This window comes from Adelges cooleyi, unplaced genomic scaffold (genome assembly GCF_023614345.1).
Source record: "Adelges cooleyi isolate 19-005CV unplaced genomic scaffold, UGA_ACOO_1.1 ACOO_flye_CR_arks_rails_tigmint_CR_PRNA_9, whole genome shotgun sequence".
NCBI lineage: Eukaryota > Metazoa > Arthropoda > Insecta > Hemiptera > Adelgidae > Adelges > Adelges cooleyi.
The window spans coordinates 2,230,876-2,258,063 of NW_026096579.1; the positions used below are offsets into that span (position 1 = coordinate 2,230,876).

Here is a 27,188-nt window from a genome sequence, read left to right on the forward strand (position 1 = left end):
TTTAATACGTCACTGAGCATCAATATCACCAAAACTAAGTGAGTGAAGTTTTGTTTTACATTTTTATACCTAGAATATTTTGATAGGATACAACTGTATCCTGTTACATTGATATACTATTTATAAACTTTTTAAGTATTATAAAATGTACTTAATATTAGTAATTACAACAAAATTAATCTTTATTATTAATCAACAAACATAAAATGGTAACCATTAACCAAAATCTATACAATTTGTAACTAAGTACACATAATAGTGTCATGTTTATAAAATATATTGTACATTATTAAAATAAAATAAAATAAAATATTGTTTTATATACTTTGATAGGTATTTTAAAGTACATTCATAATGGAAGACATAAATATTTGTTGAATAATTTGAGGTATGTGTTTGAGATCCATACACACAAAACTCTTACCGGCAGGCAGACTCCTATTTAATCTGTAACACAAATTAAATGTATTATGTCATTGTGTAGTCCGACATTGCAATTGAATAAACTTACATATCTGCTTGATCGCCAAGAGATCCGATAAAAATTGCAAATGATTGTACATCTGAACTGAGAGTTAATGCGGCTGTTAATTTCTCAGGGCGTATATTGTAACGTGCTAAATTAGCATCAGACAGTAATACAATAATAGCTTCGTCATATTCTTTACTTTCTGCTTCCAATGTTTTCTGTGCATACACAACTGATTGAAGAGTATTATCACCAGACAAACAAAATTGAGTGTGAGCATGCATTTTTTTAATAACTTCAAGTCGCCTTTTATTGTCAGTAGGTGGATTAGATTTATCGACAAATTTAAGACACTCGGTTTCACCAGAATGGCCAACAATATCGTAAGATATTTTGTCTTCGAATCCACTAAGGGCTTCCATTACCATTACGACTGCTTCGAGTTCACGGTCTAAACGTCCATCGTAGCTATTAAACCTGTACATGCTACCTGATACATCAACAATAAAACGTAAACGTTTTGGCTTTAACTGAGGGGCTCCGATTTGAGGATCCAAATTACTGCGTTTACGATAAATTGACTTTTCTCCAATAACACCTTGAATTTATTTTTAAAATTACATAAACGAGTATAATAATTTTATCTTAATATATCCTAAATGATTTTATAAAAATATACTCCATAATTGATTACCTTCAATTAATTTAGTGTCATCAAGTTCACCAGTTGTTTGATGTCTCACCCATTGTCTTTCCTGAGACTTAGCTTGTAATGAGTTCAATATGACTCTTAAGGCTTGTACCTTAAAAAAAAAAACAATTTAAAATTATTGTATTACATTAAGTATTTTCCTAAAAATAAGTCATAATTACTTGTTTTTGTACAGGGTGAGAATATTCATTGTACACTTTGTCATCGTATTCAGACATTTCTATTTGCTTTAAACGCTCTTTATATGCCTTTTGACCCATTTCCCTCGCCGCTTTCTTGACGTGTTCAGGAACAGCATTTTTTTCTTCTTCGCTCACCTAATATTTATTTAAACTTGTACTCCATATAAAACATATAATAATTTTTTATAAGAGGACACTTGTCAAATTTGTTGATTTCTTAAGGAATACTGTAGGGCAAACTTTATCTAAATTTTAATTTGAAAATAATGGGCACTTTATTAATACGGTAATTAGGCGTCTTTGTAGGTGATCATTTTTTTTTTTTACAGATTATTATAATATCTGTTTTCAAAGATATTTAATACTTTTTTTTTAAATTTATTATCACTGATCATTAATTAACTGTGTTTTTTTTCTTGTATAGTAGTAATATAATTTTTAAATGTCAAGGGAATTAAAAAAAACAATATACATTTATAATATGAGAGGTTACGCAAAATTGAAGAAAAAAAAATTAAAACTGTATATTGTATATAATGGCAACGTCTGGCATAATAACCAATTCCAGTTTGTTTAGCCTGAACGGTTTACAATTCAATCACAGGCTGTCAATTTTAATGTTTTGCACTTTTTTTCGAATCGGTTATATTTGAATTATACCTAAACCATACAACTAATTATGCTTAAACTTTAAATTACAAGTCTTATGAATATTTTGACCATTTCTTTGAAGTTTGTTTTGTATGGAACTGTGGAAATAGCTAGTTTTACACAACTAAAATTATGGCTATTATCCTCTTAAAAATGTGTTTAAACAAAACACGTATATAAAATAAAATTTCATAAAAAAATTTGGTAGTCTGTAGAAGTAGTTAGACCGGGTAGTTTTAATTTAGTACCTGGAAGACCTTATGCTTGGCATCAAGTCTGTAAGGACCTCCTTTTCCACCCAACCCGGCTGTATCTCGACCACCAGTACCTCCTGCCCATGTATTGCCTCCAACATGAGGTTCGTTCTTTTCATCCACTTTCCCGTGTTTTGGACTTGACACATCCAGGCCACTTTCTTTTTCAACTGTGATTTGTAGATTTTGATTTTCTAAAAACCCAATGGATAAAATACATTATAAAACATTATTCTACATAATTTATCTGCAAGCCGATAAACTTACGTTTTGAACCAGACCATGGAGATAATTTTATTGGCATTTTATGTTTGTTAAGAACATTTGTGATTACTTCTTGGGCTTCTTTTGAGTAACTATCAAAGTCAAATACATTTCTAATAGAATCTATCAAAGAATCTTGAGGGTATGTTTGCAGGTGTTTGACAATATTGACTGCTTCTCGAGTCGAGTATGGATAAGATACTAGATTTTTATCGAATAGCTGTCTTAAATCTCCAAAAGCTGCAATGATTTGATCAATAACTTCTTCAGCAACATTAGGGCCATAGCTCTTTAGCAACTGAGTTTCAGATTCACGACTAGGATTGTCCACAACATGACAACTAAATACATCTCCTAAAAAGTAAATATTGTAGCTAAAAACATTTGTTTTGTCTCAATTTTTACAATTATTATACCTAATGTACTAAATAAATTGTTGCCTAAAAATGGAAATCCCGGTCTGTTAGCTAAAACTATCATTCTAAAATCGGGGTGAAGATTGATCACAGTATCATCTTTGGACACATTGTTAACACCACTAACAATTAGTCTACCATCAGCAAGCCTCATGTTTCCAGTTTCTACAAGGTTTTTTAGTACGCAAGTTACATGAGCTGGTGCTTTGTCAGCTTCATCAATCACTAAAACGTAGCCAGCCTTTACAGCTTTTACTAAAGGTGAATCTTCGATTTGCAGTAATCCGTCAACTACTGTTTGCTGACTTGTTAATGATTGAACAGAGGTGTCTCTAAAATAACAATGTATGTTACAATTATTAAATACTATACATCATGTAAGCATGATAAAAATATAAATCAATATACTTGCCTATGAAGTTGAATATACTCCCTAGGCCGATTCAATAGTTGTAAAAAACGATCTACCAATTTATTTTTACCAACACCTTGATTACCTACCAATAACAGATGTTCTCCCAAAATAAAATCTTGCAACATAAGTTCTAGTTGCCTTAAATGCTGTAAATATAAATAATAAAGAAATTATAATAGCCTTACATCTTAAAATATATTGTATCATTTTTTTTTTTTTAAATACCTGAGGTAAATCATAAAATAAAACATTAGGAACTTTGCTTGAAGCATTAGTCTTATATCGTAAGACAGTAGTTTGTCCAATGGTCAAAGAGTCATCATCATATTTACATTGAATCAAGGAATCATCTTGTTTGATAGACTGAGGTTTTATACCGCATGAGTACAAAGTATTTTCAAGCACTTGTTTGGTTAGTTGTGGTAAAAATCTAAAAATATGAACTTTGTTTTACCATTTTTAACGCTTATAATAAGCAAAATAATTATATGTTATCATTACTGAGACAAACAAGCTTTGTTGACTATACTATAAAAATCAGAATCAGAATATTTGTTTAGCCTTTTTGCAATGCGTAACAACTGACGTGTAGACAATGAAGGTGCCAATGAATTTAAGTATGCATCTGTCGATTCTCTAAGTTTCTTTGTTACAGACACTAAACTCTTCATAGGTTGTGTGCTATTTGGATACTAAAATAAATAAAATCTTCAATGAATGAACTATTAAAATTAAGCTAACTAAACCTTACAAGATGTTGTACAATACTAAGTTCTTCGACAGCAGATAACGGTCTGAGCTCGTGGAATAAAAACATATTAAGAACTTCTGGTGTAATCCATTGAGGAATAGTACCGCCTACAACGATGAAATCATTTAAACAGTAACTCTAAATGTATATACCATGTTTGCTACACTTTTGTACCAGGTGGTTCTGCAAGAGCTATGATCCTGAAAGCAGGATGAACCCGAAGAATGTTTGCCTTTTCTAAAACACTCGATCCTAATTTATTAGCTAGTTTATCATATCTATCTGACTTCAATAATCTAGTTCCATCGTGCAGTTGAAGGTCGCGATCTTGAATTAATCTTAAAACAAAATCATAGGTAATATTATTTTAATGTTATGAATAACAACTATAATCAAGAAAAATGTAATTCAATATTGACCTATGTAAAATCGATAATGTAGAAGAATGCAATCTATGGAGTCCATCAAGAACTGCGAGCTTTCCTTCAATAGCTGCTACCACTAACGGACTGTATTTCCAAACTGTATCACCGTTGGGCAATGTAGTTCTTTGTTGAATCAAGTCTCTAGAAGTTAGATCCTAGATATAAAAATAATTCAAATTAATTATTCAAATTTTTCTTTTATTGAGATTTTGCATGTACAATTTATCTCAAATATTGAAATTAAAATACAACTTTGCTGTCTAACCTGATATAGTGAAATTGTCTCGACATCATAATTTAATATAGCGGCAAATTGGTTGACAATAGCAGTTTTACCACAACCTCTAGGCCCAACTATACAAATGTCATTTGCGGAATGACTTAGTGCAAGATCGGACAAAACAACATCTTGATAATTAGTTTTTATGAGGTGTTGATCAATAGCTGTATTTGTTAACATAGATCCGCAAGGAGCCTAGGCATATACAAATGTCCCATGAATTATTTAAAAACATATTGGTCTGTCATAATATCTAAACTGGACTGCGGTTTATATTTTAGTGCTATCATGCACAGAGAGAATATACTCACAGAAAAACTTGCAGAGTTATTAAATACAATTTCAACTTTGTTGTCATCTGGTTGGCTGACTGAGGAAACATGACGTTTGATAGGTTCGTTTTCTTCCGGGCAAAATGTCGACATAATATTATTAACAGCACGTTTTCCATCAGCGTTCATAAAGCTTTCATACGGGTAAAGCCGTTTCAGTACGCTGTCGGCTGCTACTGAAGGATTATTACACTAGAACATACAAACTGGTTAGGTATAAAATATGAAATAGTAGGAAACCTATGGCCATTCTCACCAGTTTGGCTTAAATTTTAAGAATAACTCAGCGGTTAGCCTATAATTTTAGTATTATTTAACTATATACTTGATTTTTTAGTTAAATGGATGGGAATAAGCCGTAAAAATCTCTGAAAAATATGGTCTACCCAACGTGTCCACTACTCACGATTAATTTAACAGCGACGGGTATGTTTTCTATTGGAAAATAATGCAGCCCAAGATCGCTGGATTCTGGAGAGGCCAATGCATATGCGCAAGACAACACTTGTTCCAGTTTGTTTTCGGGTACCATAGGATATTCGGCCTTCAAATCGTTCAACATGGTCTAAATGGAAAATAAATGAAATTATAGTAATCATTTCGAAAAGTCATTAACGGTAAATTAATACTGTGAAGTTATCGCGCAAAGTTTTCGGGTAGGTACCGAACAAACAAAATGTCTGAATAATACGTTTAGTCACGCTATAGGCATTACAGAGTTTATTAAAGGCGATAAAATAAGTGATGGTTTCGAGTTGGGGTTGATTGAAATGTTTCGTTCGAGGGGATTTTATTGACATCATTAGTTTAACAGCTAAGAAACATGCATTTCCAACGACGCAAGTTTTTTTTAGTTTAATGATCTAAAGTTGTAAAACGTTTAACCAAAACCAAATCAACCCACGAAAAAAAAAGAATTGCTTTTTGGAGTTTGATAGGTTTTTGTCTCGAAACATATCGAGTATTTTTTTATTGACCTACATCGGGCGTTTATTACGAGTTACATATCAAATACACGGAATTTACATTTTAATACTAGTAAACCCATTTAAATAATACGATGTTTTTAAGGAAAAACATTACTAGAACAATAATATTAATACATAGAATTCCATATTGGTACATAAGACTAATTTATTTCGGTACATAGTGTATTTTTAAATATTTATAAATAATAAATGGAGAAACCCAGAATGGTGTTTCGTAAGAAAACAAGAATTTTAAAAGTATGAAGATTCACGGAAATAACATTTTTTTTTTAAGAATAAGCAATTCGTAAACTATGTTGTCCGCTATTTAGTGTGTTTATATATCTATGGCTTTGACCCACGATATCTTCTAAACTGCTAAACCGATTTTTGTTTATAGCAAGTCTATCAAAAATGGAAGGTTAGGATAAGGGTGGCCGTCCTTAAATACCTAGATGGGACGAAGGTAAAGAAAAAAAATAAGTATTGGGATTTGGGTAATAACTAAATAAAGAACCTAATATTGGTTAAAAACTGATGGTCCAAAGTTTGATTTAAACATGTACCAAACATACAAATTCAAATACCTATTTAAATCTAGAAAAAACTTAAGCAACAATTGTGGTTATATTATAAAGTTAAGATATAAAATATTTGAAATAAACCTTAACCACAAAAAATAAAGTACACCTATTGTACGCTTATTTCGGTTCTATCATCATCAACGGTAAAATGTATTATTATTTGTAGTTAAGGTTAATTTAAAAACATATTATTATTTTATGTCTTAACCTATTTAAATAAATTTAATAATTACCAACAACAATAAATTAGAAAGTGAGGACGGGGAACATAAAAGTTTATTTTTTAGGCTCGGTAAAATTAGTTTTATTTTTAGGCATTGCGCGATGGTCGTTTTGTTACTTACAAAAAAAAATAAAAAAATGATTAAATTACAATAATTTTATTATTTTTTTTTTTTTTAAAGCAGCTATGCATTGTTTTTTGGAACGAACCGTAAAACGTTAATGGGTTGTTATTATTTTGTTATACACGATTTCTGCATTTATAGCGTCACGGAGAGTCAGATTTTTTTATTCATACCCGTGGCGGTAAACACTGCCATTGGTAAACCTTCGTTTTTGTAAACCATAATGACACTGTCACATTAAGGACGACGTTGACGACAATGATACATTGTAAAAGAATAAAAAAAAAAAACGCATGGAACGGTTTAGGGGAGATGGCATGGCGTGCATGTCTGAATGTCATTGGGTTCGTGAGGGGTTGTGTTATATATATTTAACGTAAAGCGATTTCAAATTTAGATGCCGCGCAGTGCATGTTTCAGTCACACGACGTTTGACGGAAATTGTCATAATCGAGTGGAAATGAAAAGCGCTGATCCTTATGAATGCATTCGGTGGAAATCGTCTCGTGGTCGACTAGTCGTCCGTACAACGTGGGTGAAAGGAGTGCGACACGTTATTTTATCCGACGATGATGATCTATTCATCGAAAAAGAGAACCGGCCTCGTTACAGGACCGTAAAAGCAAGCCAACAGTTTAGCACGGTCAACACCGATGAACATATACACGAGTGCGATGGCAACGATCACACATACGTAGAACGTGTCCTACGATGGTTGCAGACACCTTCAGGAATGATAGACAGTTTCCAAAAACCAATGACCGCACCGGACATTTGTGCTAGGCGTCCAGCTCTAATGAAAACTTGTTTGATACCAGAAGACAAACTAAATGAACAACAAGTTGTTCAATCCAAGAAGAGATCATTGAGCGCTGGACGAAAGTTAAAAAAAAATCACAAAACCGAGTTACATGTTCATCTGCCTCCTACATGTACAAGTAATGAAAAAATAATAGATAGCGATTATATTTAAATTACAAGTATGTTTTTACTAAATTGGGTGTTTAATATTTGTTTGAAATTTGTCTTTAAATTATAACTTTTATATTTGCTGTATTAATGACTAATAAAAATTTAGTTTTTAATACAATACTTTTTTTTTTTTTTTTTAATGAACATCTGTAGTATATATTATAATTTTTTCCTTTTTAATGTCTAGATAGTTATAGCTATTTTATGTACATAATATTAGTATTAATAAAATATAAAAATTTAAGGTTATGTTAAATTAATCTCAACCTTTTCACTCGACTGGAAACTTTGATTTTTTTTTTTTAAAGCCTCGACATCTATGGCTGTAATTGGTAATTAGTATGTTTGTAAGTTAAAGGTTATTTGTTGGGGTGTTTATTTGACACGTTCCTTAGAACACATGTCATGCTCTGCTGCTTTAATCCAAGGAGAAGGGGGTGGTCACTTATCCAGGATCATCAAGCAGCAATGAACGCAGTTTCAATATACATTTATACTTGAAGTATTTTCTATATTTGTACTTTGTAGGTAATCTAGTATTTTTATTACTTAATAATATGTATATAAGTTGAATTTATATGATTTATATTCATTCATATTAATTAATTTTTTTGTTTGTAATTTTAGTAAAGGTGTACAATTTCTTAAGCAATTTTAGTATTCACAGTATTTTAATTATAAAATGTATAGAAAATAAAAATTCTATAATGTCATTATTTGCACACTAAATTAAAATGTTGTGTGGCATATTATGAAAAAATGTCAACTGTAAAATATTTTTAAAAAAACCTTACGTATTAAAAGTTACTTGTTTAAAATTAAAAAAATGTTGATTACCGAATAAGAAGGTGTCATTATATTTCGAGCTTGAAATCGAGATCTTAATGGTGGATCTAATGGAATACCGCTAAATGTAGGAACCGGAAGACCTAAAGCTATAACAAAAAATTCTTCACTGACACGTACTAAATTCCATTTCATCATATGTTCTAGTCCATGTTCCTAAAAAAATAAACAAACAATAAGTCTTCTACCCATATCAAAATAAAATAATAATTTCTTACTTGTAGTAGTTTGTCATATGTTTTAGGTGCTACTAAAAATCTACCATCTTCTAAATGAATTTCTCGATTTTCTAGCAAATTATTTAAAATGGGTAAAACATTACGTTCGGCTTTTTCAATTCCATCTAAGATTAATACACGACCTTCGATTGCGGCATTAACAGCACTCTAAAAAGTAAAATGAACATAACAAACTATAAGTTAAAGATTTAAAATTTAAATATTTATATACTAGTACTATATCAATCACTTTACCTGGTTGATATATTTAGCAGTTCCTTCGACAATTTCTCTACGTTGTTTTAAATCGGCTTCTGTAGTATCTTGAGACAGTGACACAAATTCTACAGGTTTATTTGTAAGCTCTAAATAAGCCATAGCCAAACGACGTCTTTGAGGACCTGGTTTACCAATCAAAAACATATCTTGCCCAAGTATGTCTTTTTGAAGCATCCATCGTAAATGTGCCATAGCTTCTTGGTTACAAGTCAAATTCACTAAACATAAGTACTTGATTTCATAGGAATTACGAATTTAGACATATATAGCATAATGAGTAAAAATAATTTTGACAACAATTATTGAACAAGGTATGATGGACAATATAAAGAAATGTAGTATTATACTTATTTTGAACATATTTTAACATATTTTGAACACCTAATTTACTTTAATATTAGCCATTAGTATAATAAGTATTTACTTACAGTATTCAACTGGAACTAGTTCTGGAGTTTTTGACGATTTAGTTAGTTTTTTTACATCACCAATTGTAATTTTTAGCACACCTAAAATATAACAAAATTCAGAGTAGAATTTGAATTAATATGAAGACTATAGACCGAGAAACGAATACAAGACAGTAAAAATAGTAGCGCATTCTTTAAGACATCACCTATGAGTTAACCAATGTTTAATGTTTTTCATATGCCAAACGGTAAACACTATTAAATAGATATATATTACCTAATTACAACATATTAAATATATTTTTTTATTAAGAATCTTTATTTTAAAATGTTGTTTAGTATGACAATTTATACAATTTAATGGTACTTGCACATTATTTCATTATAAAAAATAATTTATAATTATTATTGTACTATAAATAAATTATTTTACCTTTATCGTCAGTAACAGTTTTTCCATTTCTTTTTCTATCTGAAGACATAATTGTTCTGCAATTTGGTAGTGGTTTTTTAGTAACAAATCTCCAAGAATATAATAAATTATTATACTTCCACACATTTGCTAATATCACTGACATTTATTTATTTCTATACAACAAAGCAAAAATGTAAGAGTAAAATATTAGTATACATGGCTTCTGAGATAAAGTAATAATACTGGGTGATTCATTTTTATATACTCATTAAAAAAGTCTTTGAAAAAAAAGAATATAGTTGTACAAATAATATAATGAATTTATTAAATTGTATAATAATAATTTATAATTTATAAAATTAATTTAAGTAGTTGTATAAATAATAGATCACCCAGTATTCAAATATTTAAAAAATAATGAAAAAAAAAAGCTTATTAACCTGTTACATATTTGCACTATGAGCTACAGTTAACAAACATTTAGGGTCAACTAAAGATATAACAAACTGCTGAAATTGAATACTTAATTGAACTATAAATATACATTTTTTATACACAGATAAGAATTATTGATAAATAAACATGTTTTAATTTGTAATTTTATATATATATATATATATATTTCTTCTGTCCGTGTGTAATTATGCAAACTCCTTCTAAACGGCTGGACAGATTTGTATGAAATCTTGTGTGCGCGATTAAGTTTATTCGAGAAAGGTTTAGATTCACAATTTGATCCAACAGAACATGTTTTTAGTTTTTAATTAATTATGATTATTAATAGTATCAATAGTTATCAATACATCTCTATGGTTTTTCATACCACGGGGATACAGTAATCCGATCAGCTGATTGTGTGTCTATTCTAATACACGGGCAACGCCGGGTCGGGACAGCTTGTTTAATATTTAAAGTTATAAATAATAATTATTAGGTAATATTAATTACTAAGTGCTACTAAAATTACAATCAATGGTAATTTTAGAAATTTGTTTTGACTAATTAGTAAAATAAAATATAATTATTTAAATCTTTTAAAGAAATCAGTATTAAAGCAATATACTTGTTTAATTTTATTGTAACTAGTAAAAGATCAATATCTAACCAGAATACCTAAATATATAACAAAATTACAAAAACCACTTAAAAATAAGTATTTCCATATGGAAAACTCAGACCCGGGCAAAACCTAAACCTTAATTTTACCCATACACATGCTGCTATGAATTAGAGGTCATTAGTAATTTCCATATTTTCCACAATATCCATTGATGATTATAATTACTGTATAGATGAGTGACATTTAGCATTTACTTTAACCCAGCCAAACACACCACTTTCTAGGCTTAACAATCAAAAGAAATAATCCTAATACAATTTAAAAATAATAATAAAACATTCGCTCAAATTTGGTATAAGTAATTGCTGCTAAAAAAAAAGTAAATATTAGTATAGAATTTTTAAATACTTAATATGTAATTCTATATAAACAATTTGTTTACATATTAACACATGGATTTGAGTTGATTTCATTGATGATTAATATGACACAACTTATACATCACTGATCTTGGTTGTATTTAAAGCTTGACAGGATTACTCAGGCATATTGATACAATTAGACTTAAATTTTATAGTCTGCCTATAAAATAACACTTTATACTTCCATTAAATTAAGAAAAACATTTTTTCTTTTTGTAGTAACTTAAGAAAATATTTGGGAGGTTACTCCAAAGCGCTAATATAGTCTATAGTGCTAATAATTTAGCCTGATCTAATAAAAAAATCTAGTTTCACCTATGAGTACTTTATTAAATAGTTACATGGCACTAACTTACCTATTTTTTCAACAAATTAAAATTGTATGATATATTGAAATGAAAAATAGTAATAGATTAAAGTTAAACTTAAGTCTTAACTAACTGAATTAATAGGGTAAGAGCAAAAAAGAAATTTGAAAATTGTGTTTCACTTATTATTATATTATCAGTTTATCCTTTATCAGGTTGATAAGAATTTATATTTCTACGGAATAGCCGTTTTACGAAACTATTGATAAAGGATACCTGATAACCGGTTTTTTATGTTTTATCAATTTTGCACGTGTGTTCAGTGTTGTGAACACAGACTTGTGACTTGTGGGGCTATGAAGTATGAACTGTTCATTATTTTGAATTGACTTGTGAATTTGATTTGAATTTTTGACTATATTTACTTGATTATTAATATTTTATTATTTAATTCTCATAAATATTATTAAAATTAAATTATCTACAGTGTTAATATTTAAATACAGTAACCATGAGAGTAACGACTAAAACATTTATACGCAAGACCAAACGCGGTAATATACTAAAAGTAAGTAAAATAAGTATAGTTCAACTATTTACTAACTATGTTGTAAATGATACTTATGTTTCTTATTTATAACCGTATAACAATATGTTAGTATAAGGACATATTGTTGTTATTAAACATTATGGTTTTGAACGCATGATTCATTTGGTGCGGGAACCCTTTTAAAATGCAATAATTCACGATTAATTTCTCAATAATAAAAGAAAATAGAAAAACATGTTGATATTTGTTTGAAAAAAAACAAATATCTTACCATTTTAATGAACTTTCTCATATTTGATTTGTACTTAGATTGTTCGAGAGCACTATCTTAGAGATGATATTGGCTGTGGATCACAGCTTTGCAAAAAATGCAAGTTCAACTACGATCCACCCCTTCAAAATAATCCTCAAAATAGCAATACGGTTTTCAAAGATATACATTATTTATTAGTGGATACAAATGTGGTCTTACATCAAGTATGTATATCTTTCATATTTAATAAAACGATTAGTAATTATGTTTAATGTATCTGTATTTTACATAAATAAAATATATAAATACAGGTTTATAACTTAAATGTAATTATTTATTGTAGATTGATGCTTTAGAAGATGATTCTTTGAAGAATGTTATCATTTTGCAAACAGTTCTTGAAGAAGTAAAACATCTTAGTCATAGTGTATATAAACGACTTTTGGATATAATGGGAAATTATTCGAGATGTTTTTATGTTTTTGTTAATGTACATCATAAGTATGTATAAATAAATCCAACATGATAGTTTCATTATTAAATGTTTTAATAATAAACATAATGTATATTGTATAATTCTAGTGATACATATGTTGAGCGTATTCGAGGAGAAAGCCCTAATGACTACAATGATCGTATGATAAGGGTAGCTACACAATGGTATAATAAACATTTAGGTGGTAAAATTAAAGTATTATTGTTATCTAGCGATGCAGCTAGCAAAGCTAAAGCAATTGAAGAGGGAATACCGACAATGTCCTGTAAGACAAAATTATGGCAATACTCTATTTATTTAATAAACAAACTTGTAACTATAATTGCAATTTTATTTTGCAGTGGAAGAGTATATTGAAGGATTAAATAATATTATATTAGCTGACAAACTCTCAAATAGGAGCTGTATGGTTGAAGAGTCTAGTAAAGAACCAATATTTCCAGCACACATGACTCCGGCTCAAATACACCAAGGAATTCGATCCGGAAATTTAATGCAGGGAACATTTTTTGCATCGAGTGATAACTTCCTTGAAGGAAACGTATTTGTGGAAGGATATGAAAAAAATGTATTGATTCTAAGTATATTAGTGCTTATAATTTGTTAATTACACTAAACTACACATATTTTGTACTTAGCTTATCTTATGCTTGTCTGAAAATTTAAAGTTTTTATATTGTATAAATTTATAAGCCCATAAAACATAGCATGTTTTATTAGCCTCGCAAAAAAAACTAAAAGTTTTGCTACAAATACTAGTATATTTTTGTCTGTTATGACAAAAACTAATATTTTTCAGATGATAAACAAAACATTCTAGTTATCATCATTACTAACTCATATATAGTCCTTTTAAAGGCAAAAAACAAAATATATTACTTTTTTTGTCGTGGCAAAGACAAACATACTGTTCTACATAAGACATGTTTAGAACATTTCTAATGAAGACATGTTTTTTGGGCTTGTACAGTGCAACAGCAATTGATGTTGCCTATTCCTGTTGCTACAGCCGCTTCTGCCAATCAAATGATATTTGTATAAAACTGATTTTATTATACATATCACTCAGACTTCGGAGTGATATTCGGCAGTGTGTACTGAGTTCGGCACTGTATTTAAACTAACTAAATAAAACTCCTTTACTTCGTTGAGCAGTAAAAACAGTTGAACATTTGTAGTGAAAAAATAACTTTTATTCTTATAATATACATGTATATAATATGATTTAAATTATTAAATACATATATATATATATATTTTCTGTAGAGAAAGAAGTCGCACCATCGTACATAGGGACAAGTTACTACTGCATAACAATAAAATAATTGTTAAGCGTAACAACTGAGTATAAAATATTTTTCTTACAGTGTTGAACTCTGGCATCAATACTTAATACTATTTTTGTTTTGCAATTAGCTTGTTGACAGCATGCAAATTACTAATTTTTTTTTAGATATTGGTTCAAGGAAGAGAAAATCTAAACCGTGCTATAAACGGTGATATTGTTGCAATTCAGTTATTACCTGAAAGTCAATGGAGTGCTCCTGCAAATTTAGTTATTGAAGATTATGGTAATATTCATTTATTGCAAAAAAAAAAACTATAAACTAGGATTAATAAAAAAAAAATTCAAAACTAGATGATCTTGAAAACAATGAAACTGATTTGAATAAAACGGAAAAACCAAAAGAGATATTTCCAACTGGTCAAATAATTGGAATTATTCGTAAAAAGTGGCGTCAATACTGTGGAATCATTCAACATAGTCTAGTGGAAAATGTGATGAAAATTCTAGTTCATTATAATTTTTTAAAAGTTGTTGTCTGATGTTCAACTTAAATGTTTTAGGCAACTCGTCATTTATTTGTGCCAGCAGAAAAGAAAATCCCGAAAATTAGGATAGAAACGAGACAGTATGAGAAATTAAAAGACCAGCGGGTAATCGTAGCTATTGATTCATGGCCTAGAACCTCAAGATATCCACTAGTAAAAATTAAACATCTAATTATTTTTTTTTTACAGGATAATTATTTTTTTCTTCTACATTTTTTTATTGTAGGGTCATTTTGTCAGATCTTTAGGAAAAATTGGAGAGAGAGATGCAGAAAATGAAGTAATTTTATTGGAACACGATGTTCCTCATAGTAAATTTTCTGATCAAGTTTTGGCATGTTTACCAAAAGTACCTTGGTCAATAACTGATGCAGTAAGTAGTTTCTTAACATTATTTTATTACATCCTTTTACGTAAATTTTATAATAATGTACATTAAGGTAATAAATGTATTACAAATTATTGTTCAACTACTCATTACTGTTATTATCTATTGACCAGTTATTAAACGGTGCCAACGATATATGTGTATCTCCGCTATTGTCATCTTCAAAATCTCTATCTTGATGCAAAGTACTATTGTTTGGACTAGAAAATTCAAATAAGTAGTCGTCTGCACCAAATATTCCATCACGGCTCAAAAAATCATCATTCAATCTCGACCTATAAATTTGTTAGGTGTATCTTAGTTGTTGATTTATACTTTTGAGTTTCTACATTATAAACTAACCTTCCATTTATTTCAGTATTAGAGCGAGTGAAAAAATTGTGAGGTGTTCTAGTGCGTGATCTTAATGTAGGTGTATCTGCTGTGTCTTCATCATTTGTATTGATCGTAAACTCTCTGATACGTTCCAAACGAGCTTTAACAGCTAAACAGTTATTTTTTTCACGTTCATTTCTGTTAGGAATACCCGGTGAAGAAACAGAATCGCCCCCAATTGACAATGTCAAGTGTTTTGTTCTAGTTGTTTTGACTCCAGTAGGTTTAGTTATTTTATTTTTTGTTGTCGATTTATTTAAAACTTGGTTTACTTCATCTTCTATTCTTGCTAAATCCAGTAATCTAATCTGAGAACAAAATTTACATGTGCAATAAAATCTTTATTTTGTATTTATATATACAATTGCAATTATTAATAACCTTGGTTAACTTGACAAATTCTTCTACGCAATTTATATTTTTAGAATTCTTTATATTCGATAGTTTCAGGGAAATAGCCTTATCACATATATCAATAATATCCGTTGGCTGCAATTCTAATAACATAAACATTTTTTAATAATTTATGGTAATTTTAATTACTTTTAGTTATACATTTTTACATTTTGAATAAAATTCTGACGCTTAAGTTTGCCATTTTGTTAGTACATGATAATTGTTAGTTCATGTATAATTGAAATTCAACTTACAAATAGTTTGGTAAATATTATCTTAAATAGGTTTGATAAATCGGTTGACACCATAATACATCATAAGTTTTTTAAGTGACACTATCTTGGTTTCTTCCTCCCCAAATTTAATATAATATTAAGTGCTTAGCTAATGATTTTTAGAATTAACTTAACTCACGTTCTTTATCAAACTCGGTCTGTAAATCATTTGCTATAACATGTATATTTTCAATTAATTCATTTATAATATTATCTTCAACTTTCATTTGGGCTATACGATTCCGGTTTTTAACTATTTCTTCAGCCATTTTTTTAAATTCCGATTCGTTTATTCTGTTGAAAATACTCTTAAATTGTTCAATACCTATTGTTATAATAATTATGGAGCTTACTTTTCATTTGTTGTTTTTATACATTTTTGTGTATTATCTCCAAATTTAATAAAATGTACTAAATATTTTAATTGTTTGAGAATTTTGGTTGGATTGTTGTTGGAATATTCTTCGATCCCTGGGCTATGTAACCCATTATTCAATGTAGAATTAATTTTTATTTCATCCATTTTATCAATAATAAATTATATTTTTTTTATGAATAAACAACTTTATATGATATTATATTAAGAAAATATTTAATGAAAATGTATTTTATTAAATGTGTAAAATACTAAGCAACAAAACAATGTTTAAATAGTTTCTAACCTTTTTCATAGATTTATTTCCAAAGACAATAAATAATAATATATTTTAGGATTTGGCATATAGAAAAGACTTTCGCGATTTGGATATTTGTTCTGTGGATCCTCCAGGTTGTACTGACATTGATGACGCATTACACTGTAAACCTTTGGAAAATGGCAATTTTGAAGTAGGTGTACATATTGCTGATGTAACACATTTCATCAAACCCGGAACAGCCATAGATCTTGAGGCTAGCCAACGAGCTACTACTGTATACTTAACGGGTCGTCGTATTGACATGGTACCAGGCAAGTACTTGAAATATTAAGTTTAAATTATAAAATCAAACTCGCTAATCAAACAATTTTCAGAACTATTAAGTTCAAATTTATGTTCGTTACGTGGCGGTGAAGAACGTTTAGCATTTTCTTGTGTCTGGGAAATGACTTTAGAAGCAGAAATTGTTAAAAGTAGTTTTACTAAGAGTGTAATAAAATCTAAAGCCGCCATGACTTATGAACAAGCACAGCTAATTATCGATGATCAGCAACAAGATAATTCAATCGCTAAAGCTTTAAGACAACTCAATAAATTTGCTAAAATATTAAAGAAAAGGCGTCTAGATGCTGGGTATGACTGATTTTAAATGTTTTGTATTTGGTAATTATTGTTATTATTAGACTCTAATATGTTTTGAAATAAAATCAATTTCAGAGCTTTAGTATTGGCATCTCCAGAAATTCGATTCCTTGTAGACAGTGAGACAAGAGATCCGTTAGATGTTGAAATCAAACAAATTAAAGAAACTAATTCAATGGTTGAAGAATTTATGTTGTTAGCTAATGTAGAAGTAGCTAAAAAAATTTATGAAGATTTTCCAGAATTTGCTGTTTTAAGACGTCACCCAAAGCCTCCACCTTCGAATTTCGAATCGTTAATTAAAGCGGCAAATTATTTGGTTCGAAAACAAATTATCTAAATTAAAATTATTTAAGTACACATATCTAATTGTTAATGTATTTCAGGGAGTAGAACTAAATGTTGACACTAGCAAAGATTTGGCCAACTCTTTGGATATGGCTGTACAAACAGATAACCCATTTTTCAACACCATGTTGCGTATTCTTGCCACTAGATGTATGTTGCAAGCCGTTTACTTTACCAGTGGTACAAAGACATTTGATGAATTTTTACATTACGGGTTGGCTGCCCCAATTTATACACATTTTACATCCCCTATCAGAAGGTCTGCAAATATGAAATAATAGTTAATCTGTTTATTCATCAATTAAAAAGTTAATTCAAATAACCAAAATTTTACTTATTTATTTTCCCCTAGATATGCGGATATACTTGTTCATAGATTGTTAGCTGTTTCTATTGCAGCAGAAACAACCACGCCTGAATTACTTGATAAGAAAAAAATTGAAGCGGTTTGTCAGAATTTAAATGTTCGAACCCGAATGTCAGCATATGCCGAACGTGCTTCTGTTGCATTAAATACACACGTAATAATCTTAGGACTTATTATGTTTTCTTATAATGTATTTTTATACAACTTTACCATTTTTAACAGATTTTCTTTCGGGGTAAAATCAGAGATGAAGAAGGTTACATATTATATGTCCGGAAAAATGCTTTACAAATACTTATACCCAAGTATGGTTTAGAAGGTACTCTTTTTTTGGCCCCTCGCAAAGGACAAGTTCAAACAGTAACGTTTGTTTACAACGAAGAGGTATGGTGTATAATATATAATACATTTTATGAAAACAATAATAGACGCCTATTCTATTTTTTATTTTATATAGGAACAAACTCAAAGATGTGGAGATGTAGTTTTCCGAACATTTGATCCCGTTAGTGTTCAGTTAAGTCTTGATAGCAGCAATGTTCAACACGAAAGAATTGTATTAAAACTAGTTAAGCCTGAAATACCAAATTTTAGTGTGTTATCATCAAATGCAGATACTACTGAACTACAGTCAAAAACTCATAGTTTGAGTGACCAATCAACAGAACCCCAACCCAAAAGAGCAAAAAATTAATTATGTTTAATCATTATCGTCTTTGTTATCAACTTGGTCATCATCACCATCTTCAATTAAATCAATAAAGTCTGATGCTTTGGGTTCTATGGTAACTACTTGTATTGAAATTGTATGTTGGAATAACTTATCTAAATGATTGTTCTGATTTTATTTCCTTTACAAAAAATAAAAATATATACATATGAATTTGTTGTATTTTTTTGTTATGTAACAGATTTTTTAAGACTTATTGGTGCAATTTTTTTAACATTATTAATTTTTTGATTGGTTTATTAGGTACAATGCATGTTTTCGGGTAAATGTAAATCTATGCGTCCACATATATTATAGCAATTGCCTCGAAATTCCTGAGACTTATATTTATAAACTTTTTTAAGTAGTATTGATCTTCAATTAAATCTTGAAGTTAGTGGTTTTACAAGTTCTTCTCTAAAATAATTAATTTTAATTTTAATAGATAAATAAGTTAAATATAAAAAAATATATATATTCTTTGTGTATTTGATAATTACATTGTCTCCTGAATGTGACACAATCATCATTAAAGCATTTGTCATCGTAGAGAATTTGCTGATGGTACATGTTTACCAGACCATTCAAGTCTATTTTTGCACAACTTGTTGTCGTGTTTACAATGCTTTTGTATTTGTATTTTTCATTGTTTAAAAAAAATTCTTGCCTTTGTTAGGTAAGGTCCTATTTTAAAAAAATGTATAAATAAACAGTTACATTATTGTTATATATTTTAGAATAATAGAAAAAAATAATTATGATTTTTACATCCCAATATTAACCAAACAAATAAGTAGAAAAGTAGAGAACTCCCAATTTAAAACACCTAAACGGGAATTCTAGTTGATTCTGAAAGGTATCTTATACAAAAGACATAATCCATTTGGGGAACGGGAAACCTAGAGGAAGGCCCAATACATAGGATAGGTTACGTACGCTTGTGGTAAGGTAACCTGGTAACCTTTATATTATGTACCTACGATGTCGATGCTATTTGATATTACCTATGAATAAATGACATAACCTAAATAATATAGGCTCTTTGGTCTTTATAGCAGACTGTGAATAACATTAGTGTGTAATAATTGTTGTAGTTTAGGAAGGTCATCCGATGTCGAGTGCACACAGACCACACTGCACATGAAAAACAAATGGTTTTTACGCGATTTCATTTTTGAATGTTAATTATTAATACAACCGGTTTACCCTACCCACGAACAAAAAAATCAAGCGGCTTTAATACCTATTACAATGTCGGTATTAAAAAAAACTCGTTTAGTAGACTCGGGCATAATAGGTATATTGTCAAATAATTAGCGTCGCTGAATATACTGTATTTGTGTATTGTGTTCTTGACGTGACCTTGAAAGCGACCGCGGCCATTCGCAGCTGTTCTGTTATCGTTCATCGTGTCGGTCAATCGTCAGATAAGAAATTCCGCTGAGGTTATTTTACTACAGAGTACAGTGTGTAACGACTATAACGAGTACTACGATACGATGAAATATACACAAAAAAGCACTCGGTAGTCACAAGTCACTACTGCTGTAGTATTTCGTAACAACGACGTTATGTGTGTAAACTGTTATGTCAGTTGGTCGCTGTAGTTGTGACCGGTCGACGACGGAAATATTATGCTTGTGAACGTTTTAGTTCGCAAAAAAATCACTATTTGAACAGTTCATGCTATTTTTATTTAAAAAAAAAAATTAATAGTAAAGAATAACTTACCTTCAGTTTTAAACATATTATATATTTATATTTAGTTTAATACTTATAATATAATATTATTGTGTTATACCATAATGGACAGAAAACAAATTTTTGTTAGTCCGTTCTATCGACCGTGGATGACATCGTATGGAGCTGCTGCACCGGCTGGATCCAACAAGGGACTAAAGGGAATTGTTGCCGGTAAGTAATGTTGTTATTGTTAATGTTAACAATATTTTATGGTTAGTGATATTTGTTCATTCTTAAGTGAGTTACCCATAGGTGTTGTTCATGTATTGCTTTGGGAAGGTACGAGTATAGTATTTTTTTTATAAACTATACATTAGGGATCCCTGATTTAATTTTCAAAAATACGGAACATTTTTTTAAAACTTTTAATGACTAATCATTTTTATACGTTTCCACCATGATCAATATTGAATATCGCCCCACAACTTTATGGGAATATTGGACAATACCATATAATATGGAACGTATGGGATCCCTAATGTACATTTTATAAATTATAAAATAATTTCTTTATTGATAGAATAATCTGTATCAAACTTTTAATGCTACCAGTGTTTTACTAACTAATTTTCATCATAACTGAAACCAGCAAAACAGGTTTTATACATAAGTATCAAATGTTCCAGCTCACAACTGGTTCGTTATCTAAAAAGAATTATCCTACTTGTTTAACATGTATAAACAATTTTCACTTTCATTTTTTATCAACTTCTTAAACATAATTATTATATTTATGTGATGGCCTTGAAGAACAAATACTATAATAAGATTAATTTTTTTAAATTTGATTTAACTGCCGTATAATTCAACAATAATCAATGAAACATGTATATTTAACTGTTGTAGAACCAAATTATCTAATTAATATGGCTAAACACAATTTTGTTAACCGAAAAAAAATCAAAAAGATCATTCTCCCTTTTGGATAATTTTGCAGATGAATGACCGTGTACATTACAGTTGGATTTAAATTAGTCACTAATTAAATATTTATTATAAATGTTCAATAGGTCATTAACATAAAGTTAATACCTAATTAATGTTAAATTATAGTCTACATTAACTTAACATTCCTTTAAATATTTTTATAAATAAAGTAATAATACTATTTGTAATTATTTTATCATCTTATAACATTTTTTATTGTTTGTCCAATTATTCTAATATTATCTTTAATTTTTACTGTACTCATATTTTTTTTACCAAGTAAATTAAGTAGATATTATCAGCAAAATATTTTTAAATAGGTATTTAAATTCATATTGTGAATAAACGTCTAGTAAACCTTATTTATTAATATCCGTATTATGTAAATAAATTTATAGTTTAAAGTGTGGATGTTAGCTATTACATTAGAAATTGAACATATTAAACATTAGATTAAAATACATTGAAGCAATTATCCTGATGAAATTTGATTACATTTTTTTGCTTATACTTAATATTAAATAAAAGTATATTGTATGCACATTTTGTATTCTATAATTGTGTCATAGCGGTAAAGGCATTATATTAATTTTTTTGCTGCCCTAAGGGGTTTTTACGATGAGGTTAAATAATATTATGTGTTAATAGTTTGTGAAACAAAAAAATAGTAACTAAATTTTTGATGTCTGGTACCTACCTTATTGTATTATAATTAAAACCTATCTATTTTGTTTCGCGTTATAAATTTTATGTAAAACCTTTCACTATAAGATAAGGATTTTATATTTGTAGTTGTTAATATACTAATATGTCAGTTCTTGCAAAGGTCATTGCTCATTAGTAAAGTACACTTTTTGACCTTGAAATTTGTTTCAATATTCGTTTAATTTATACAAATATCATTACTTGTTACTGACCTTAACTCAAAAAAATGTTGTAGAACAAAAATGTATTTTATTTAAATATTTTTGCTACATTTACTACGATCCTAAATCACAGTAATAATAAATAATTTATAAGTATTATACTCAATTTGTAGTTATAATAGTATTATTATTTTTTTAGACAGTTACAATTTTTTTTTAGATCAGAGTCCACACTATAGACTGAACATTTACGTTTAAAGTAATTGATAACGAATATTCATACTTATAGCTACAGAAGCAAATGCTAGGGAAGGCAACTGAAGACCCGTAAATAGTTTTTCGGACCAAATTTGTTCTATAATGTGGATCCACCTTAAGAGGGCATTACACATCTACCTTTGTATGAAAATACACGGAAACACTGATCGGTTTCTAATTTTTATAGACTTGGTAGTTTTAGAGTAAACACCTGTTATCAAATCTTAAAAAAATAATGTTTCTTAGGATTGTTCTTTGGTAGATTTTCTAAATTGTATCTAGTAAATAAATTATAGTTTTTTTTAAATATATAAAAAGTAGGTTTTTATTCATAAAATGTTAAAAATTCTTCAATTTATTAAAAATCTGCCAACATACTACCATCAGAAATATTCTAAGTGTACTTTGTTTAAGGTAGAATATTTAAAAAAATGTTTTATTAAGCCCTCTATCAATTAAGAATATTCAATGCTGTATGTATCGATACACACTAGTTTTAGCATAAAATCAAGATTTAGGAAAAAATTATTAATACCTAACTGTAGCGTCCTCATAAATTATATAATGTTACAATTATGTCATTTATATGTTATAAATTATATTATTTTACATTTGTGTTTTTATTTTCAGGTGGAATTACTGGTGGTATAGAGATATGTATTACATACCCTACAGAATATGTAAAGACCCAACTGCAACTTGATGAAAAAGTTGGTGCCAGAAAATATAACGGAATCGGAGATTGTGTAAAAAAAACAATTAAAGGACATGGAGTTTTTGGTCTATATCGAGGCCTGAGTGTTTTACTCTACGGATCTATACCTAAATCTGCAGTCAGGTAGGGTATTTACAATGATATTATATTCAATGTTTTAGAATGCTATCAATTTTTTTTTTTTTGCCTTAGATTTGGAGCATTTGAATTTCTGAGTACCAAAATAAACAGTGGAGGTGGAGAGTTAACGGCTACACAAAGAATATTGTGTGGTCTTGGTGCAGGCATCTCGGAAGCCATATTAGCTGTCACCCCGATGGAAACCGTAAAAGTGAAATTCATTAATGATCAACGACTCGAGAAACCTAGGTTCAAAGGTTTTTTCCATGGTACCAGTATTATTATCAAAGAGCAAGGTCTGTTGAATTCTAAATAATAAAATTAATATAAAAATAATATTAAAAATTAATAATAATAGGTTCTATTAAATTAAATAAATTACGCATGGAAAGTGTTAATTATTAATTGCTCTTTCAGGTATTAGTGGTGTTTATCAGGGACTCATGCCAACTATATTGAAACAAGGTTCAAATCAAGCAATTAGGTTTTATGTAATGGGCGCATTGAAAAACCTCTATAAAGGTGACGATCCCAACAAACCTGTTCCGAAACTGTTGGTTGGAGTTTTTGGTATGGCTGCCGGTGCCGCTAGTGTATATGGTAATACACCATTAGATGTTGTTAAAACTCGTATGCAAGGACTGGAAGCGAAGAAATATAAAAGCACTCTTGATTGTATGGTTAAAATATGGAAAAACGAAGGCCCTACAGCGTAAGTCATGGCTGATTAATTAAATATAAAAGCGTAAACTTAAGTTCAATTTATTTTCAAATCAAATGCTAATTATTATTTAAAGTGTATATTATGATGAATAATTTGTTAATATTAAAAAAAAAAAATAATAAAGAAATTAACAACTTACAAGTTGAAATTTTATGTAATGGATCTTTTCTTTCAGATTTTACAAAGGAACCGTACCTCGACTGAGTAGAGTTTGCTTGGATGTGGGAATTACATTTATGATTTATGACTCGTTTATGGACCTATTTACTAAAGTTTGGCCGTAAATAACAGTTGCACGTCTACAAATAACTATTCAAAAAGCATTCTCACAATACTGTTCAACTTTTATTATTTCCCCAGGACTTATACGTACAACATTTACACATATCTTTAATTTAATCATTGATAACTTGATTATTCTTCTATAAACTTTTAAATTTATTTTTCATTACTTAAAAAAAAAAATTATTCTTTTGAATTTTTGAAATGTTATAATTGTTATAAATTGTTTTATAATTTACATGTAATTATGTAAAACCCAGTTATTTTTGTACTGAGCATTTTTTTTACATTCCAAATTGGAAAAAAAAGAACATGAAAAAATTGCTTTATATCGATTTTGTTTTTATTGTATTTGTTTTTTGGTTTCTCTTTTGATTTTTAAGTCCTTTAAAACTTACAATTTAAAGTTAAATTTTTATTTGTTTTTTGATTATATTTTTTCGTTTGTTTATTAATATATTTTTATGTGTGTTCACAATATAATATAATAATTTCGGAGTACTCGTGTGTGTAGTTTTAAGTACTTATGTTTTAAATTTTAGTGTTATACGAAAACTAACTATAGTTTATGCCATAATTATCGGGTTTTATTATATTTAAAATGGAGACAATAATTAGACTCAAATATTTGTTACCTATTATGATTGGATTTGTAAAAGATCAAAATATTTATTTTTATATAACCCAAATTTTTAAATACGTCCGATTTTTGTATCTAGTCTAAAATACATGATTATCAAATTTTCTTTTTTTTTTTCAATTGCTTATTACATAGTTTATTTTTTGAACTTGATTTGTTATTATTGTAGTTTATAATGATTGTTTTTTTTTTAATTTAATACATTTTATCTTTTTGACATAAGAGTATTCAGTATGCATTATTGGTATATAATTCTTTTATGGTTATTAAAAAAATATTAAATGAGATTTAATTAATTTAATGTCATAAATAACAGCTATACGATTATTTAAAATAATGGATAAAAAAGTGGATATTTTGGTTATATGAAATTAAATATAATAAAAGTATACAACTGTAAAATCTTTTGTTTGGTATTTTTTTTTACTAATACTACTTAATGTAATAATTTTACACTTTCGTTTTGCAGACAACTAATGTGTGTTTAAAATGTTTATGTATGTGCGTAGATTTTCGATGTTGAATAAATGATAGGTGATAGAATGTACTTTTTAAATCAATCCAGGTAAGAAGTCTGACTTTGTTTTGAGGTTTTTTGGTTTGAGAAATTGAATGCTTATTAAACAAGTAATTAGTTTTATTTTGAAAACTAGCAAAAATAAAATGGGAGTAATATATGTATATATTTTGTCTGTAACCTATATTCTATGTTTTACTATAAGACAAGTTTACTTATGACAATATTTGCGTGACAATGGCTGTTAACGCAACGTTATTGTTTACAAATTACTGTCTAAGTGTAAGTAATAAGTAAAATCTTACCAATTGAACGTGTATAACAATAAACTACAAAATTTTCAAATGAAATACCTATCTACATACATCGTGTAGTCGGTTTTTATTGTCCACGAGGAGGGGGATGCTATTTTATAAATTTTAATTATCTGTACTTGCATAATGTTGTATACACCATTCATGGTTATTTTATTATTTATTTTGATATTTAAATAAACAAATAGACGCCATTAATACCCATAATGCGAGTTACAGTTTAACTAGAAAATTTGTTTGGGTACCTATTTTCTAGGTAGATCCGTTAAAGAATCCTACTATATGTGTAAAAGATATATTTCTCCATTCAGCAGTTTTCTTTTAGCTTCGACACAAAGCACAAGAAGACATTGGGTTTACATTGATGTTGTTTTTTGTTTCTGTAAGCAACTTTTCAAAAGGTTTTTGTTCTGTCTGATTTCTTTAAAGAGCCTCTTTAACGACTAGTCATTTTAGTTGGTAACATAATTATAATGGTCAATAAAGTGTAATGATCTCCCTATTCTTTCAAATATTTCTAAGATGGTAAATTTCTATAGTAAAACGTTAACAAATATTATACATGTATTATTTTATATTTATAGTGATATGCGAAAGAATGACACCCTATTAAAATAAAGGCGAAAACACAATACACATTTTTGACGCTGATTGAAGTATTTCTTTGTAGTTTTGGTCTTTGTGCGGTCAAAGCAAACATATGTTTTTTACAGAAAAAAAATCCTTTAAATCGTCCTAAAACATTTTAATTTTAAAGTGATCAATCTTCTGTCTACAGCTCTAAATAAGTTAACTGGGTCAGATAAATCCCTAGTTTTGATTTCTTTGTTCC

The 27,188-nt window shown here is 28.7% G+C and overlaps 4 protein-coding genes and 1 long non-coding RNA gene across 6 annotated transcripts; 2 read left to right on the plus strand and 3 right to left on the minus strand.

Annotated features, from left to right (window-relative positions):
- Positions 1–213: 213 nt before the first annotated feature.
- LOC126846623 (von Willebrand factor A domain-containing protein 8) lies at positions 214–12,148 on the minus strand. Of its 2 annotated transcripts, none has more exons than XM_050586315.1 (22): positions 12,029–12,148; positions 10,209–10,363; positions 9,794–9,874; positions 9,342–9,583; positions 9,087–9,254; positions 8,860–9,024; positions 5,558–5,716; positions 5,131–5,343; positions 4,805–5,014; positions 4,534–4,694; positions 4,289–4,452; positions 4,115–4,221; positions 3,865–4,055; positions 3,589–3,793; positions 3,361–3,509; positions 2,949–3,280; positions 2,536–2,886; positions 2,263–2,462; positions 1,343–1,498; positions 1,164–1,272; positions 512–1,067; positions 214–447 (listed from the first exon to the last, which is right to left on the minus strand). In XM_050586315.1, the coding sequence occupies exons 2-22, from the start codon at positions 10,351–10,353 to the stop codon at positions 339–341; spliced, it is 4,173 nt and encodes a 1,390-aa protein (XP_050442272.1). In that variant the 5' UTR covers positions 10,354–10,363; positions 12,029–12,148; the 3' UTR covers positions 214–338. The 2 variants fall into 2 exon arrangements, with proteins under 2 accessions (XP_050442272.1, XP_050442273.1); XM_050586316.1 differs by lacking the exon at positions 12,029–12,148 and adding an exon at positions 10,631–10,697.
- A 157-nt stretch (positions 12,149–12,305) lies between these two features.
- LOC126846694 (exosome complex exonuclease RRP44) lies at positions 12,306–19,410 on the plus strand. The gene is made up of 16 exons (XM_050586435.1): positions 12,306–12,548; positions 12,840–13,007; positions 13,127–13,284; positions 13,366–13,544; positions 13,621–13,847; positions 14,733–14,850; positions 14,919–15,058; positions 15,128–15,265; positions 15,339–15,485; positions 17,258–17,495; positions 17,559–17,817; positions 17,902–18,145; positions 18,213–18,433; positions 18,527–18,695; positions 18,764–18,925; positions 18,999–19,410. Exons 1-16 carry the CDS (start codon positions 12,492–12,494, stop codon positions 19,233–19,235), a joined length of 2,862 nt encoding a protein of 953 aa, XP_050442392.1. The 5' UTR covers positions 12,306–12,491; the 3' UTR covers positions 19,236–19,410.
- LOC126846696 (uncharacterized) lies at positions 15,477–17,090 on the minus strand. The gene is made up of 4 exons (XM_050586437.1): positions 16,686–17,090; positions 16,257–16,372; positions 15,843–16,183; positions 15,477–15,775 (listed from the first exon to the last, which is right to left on the minus strand). Exons 1-4 carry the CDS (start codon positions 16,813–16,815, stop codon positions 15,583–15,585), a joined length of 780 nt encoding a protein of 259 aa, XP_050442394.1. The 5' UTR covers positions 16,816–17,090; the 3' UTR covers positions 15,477–15,582.
- Positions 17,225–21,103, minus strand: LOC126846698 (uncharacterized). The gene is made up of 3 exons (XR_007686918.1): positions 20,255–21,103; positions 19,751–19,934; positions 17,225–19,667 (listed from the first exon to the last, which is right to left on the minus strand). It is a non-coding gene; the product is annotated as an uncharacterized LOC126846698 (long non-coding RNA).
- On the plus strand, positions 20,693–25,192 carry LOC126846695 (tricarboxylate transport protein B, mitochondrial). Its single transcript, XM_050586436.1, has 5 exons — positions 20,693–21,164; positions 23,675–23,882; positions 23,952–24,175; positions 24,297–24,591; positions 24,779–25,192. The coding sequence occupies exons 1-5, from the start codon at positions 21,056–21,058 to the stop codon at positions 24,885–24,887; spliced, it is 945 nt and encodes a 314-aa protein (XP_050442393.1). The 5' UTR covers positions 20,693–21,055; the 3' UTR covers positions 24,888–25,192.
- The last annotated feature ends 1,996 nt before the right edge of the window (positions 25,193–27,188 follow it).

Bases quoted from the DNA above. Each gene is read 5' to 3' on its own strand.
- LOC126846695 (XM_050586436.1), top strand. From the start codon at position 21,056: ATGGACAGAAAACAAATTTTTGTTAGTCCGTTCTATCGACCGTGGATG. The intron at 23,883-23,951 runs GTAGGGTATTTA...TTTTTGCCTTAG, and splicing joins ATACCTAAATCTGCAGTCAG to ATTTGGAGCATTTGAATTTC. The intron at 24,176-24,296 runs GTCTGTTGAATT...TTGCTCTTTCAG, and splicing joins TATTATTATCAAAGAGCAAG to GTATTAGTGGTGTTTATCAG.
- LOC126846696 (XM_050586437.1), bottom strand. From the start codon at position 16,815: ATGGCTGAAGAAATAGTTAAAAACCGGAATCGTATAGCCCAAATGAAA. The intron at 16,184-16,256 runs GTTATTAATAAT...TTTTGTTCTCAG, and splicing joins AATTTGTCAAGTTAACCAAG to ATTAGATTACTGGATTTAGC. The intron at 15,776-15,842 runs GTTAGTTTATAA...ACAAATTTATAG, and splicing joins AATACTGAAATAAATGGAAG to GTCGAGATTGAATGATGATT.
- LOC126846694 (XM_050586435.1), top strand. From the start codon at position 12,492: ATGAGAGTAACGACTAAAACATTTATACGCAAGACCAAACGCGGTAAT. The intron at 15,266-15,338 runs GTAAAAATTAAA...TTTTTATTGTAG, and splicing joins GAACCTCAAGATATCCACTA to GGTCATTTTGTCAGATCTTT. The intron at 15,486-17,257 runs GTAAGTAGTTTC...AATATATTTTAG, and splicing joins CTTGGTCAATAACTGATGCA to GATTTGGCATATAGAAAAGA.
- LOC126846623 (XM_050586315.1), bottom strand. From the start codon at position 10,353: ATGTCAGTGATATTAGCAAATGTGTGGAAGTATAATAATTTATTATAT. The intron at 9,584-9,793 runs GTAAGTAAATAC...ACTTATGTTTAG, and splicing joins ACTAGTTCCAGTTGAATACT to TGAATTTGACTTGTAACCAA. The intron at 4,453-4,533 runs GTCAATATTGAA...TTTTGTTTTAAG, and splicing joins ACATTATCGATTTTACATAG to ATTAATTCAAGATCGCGACC.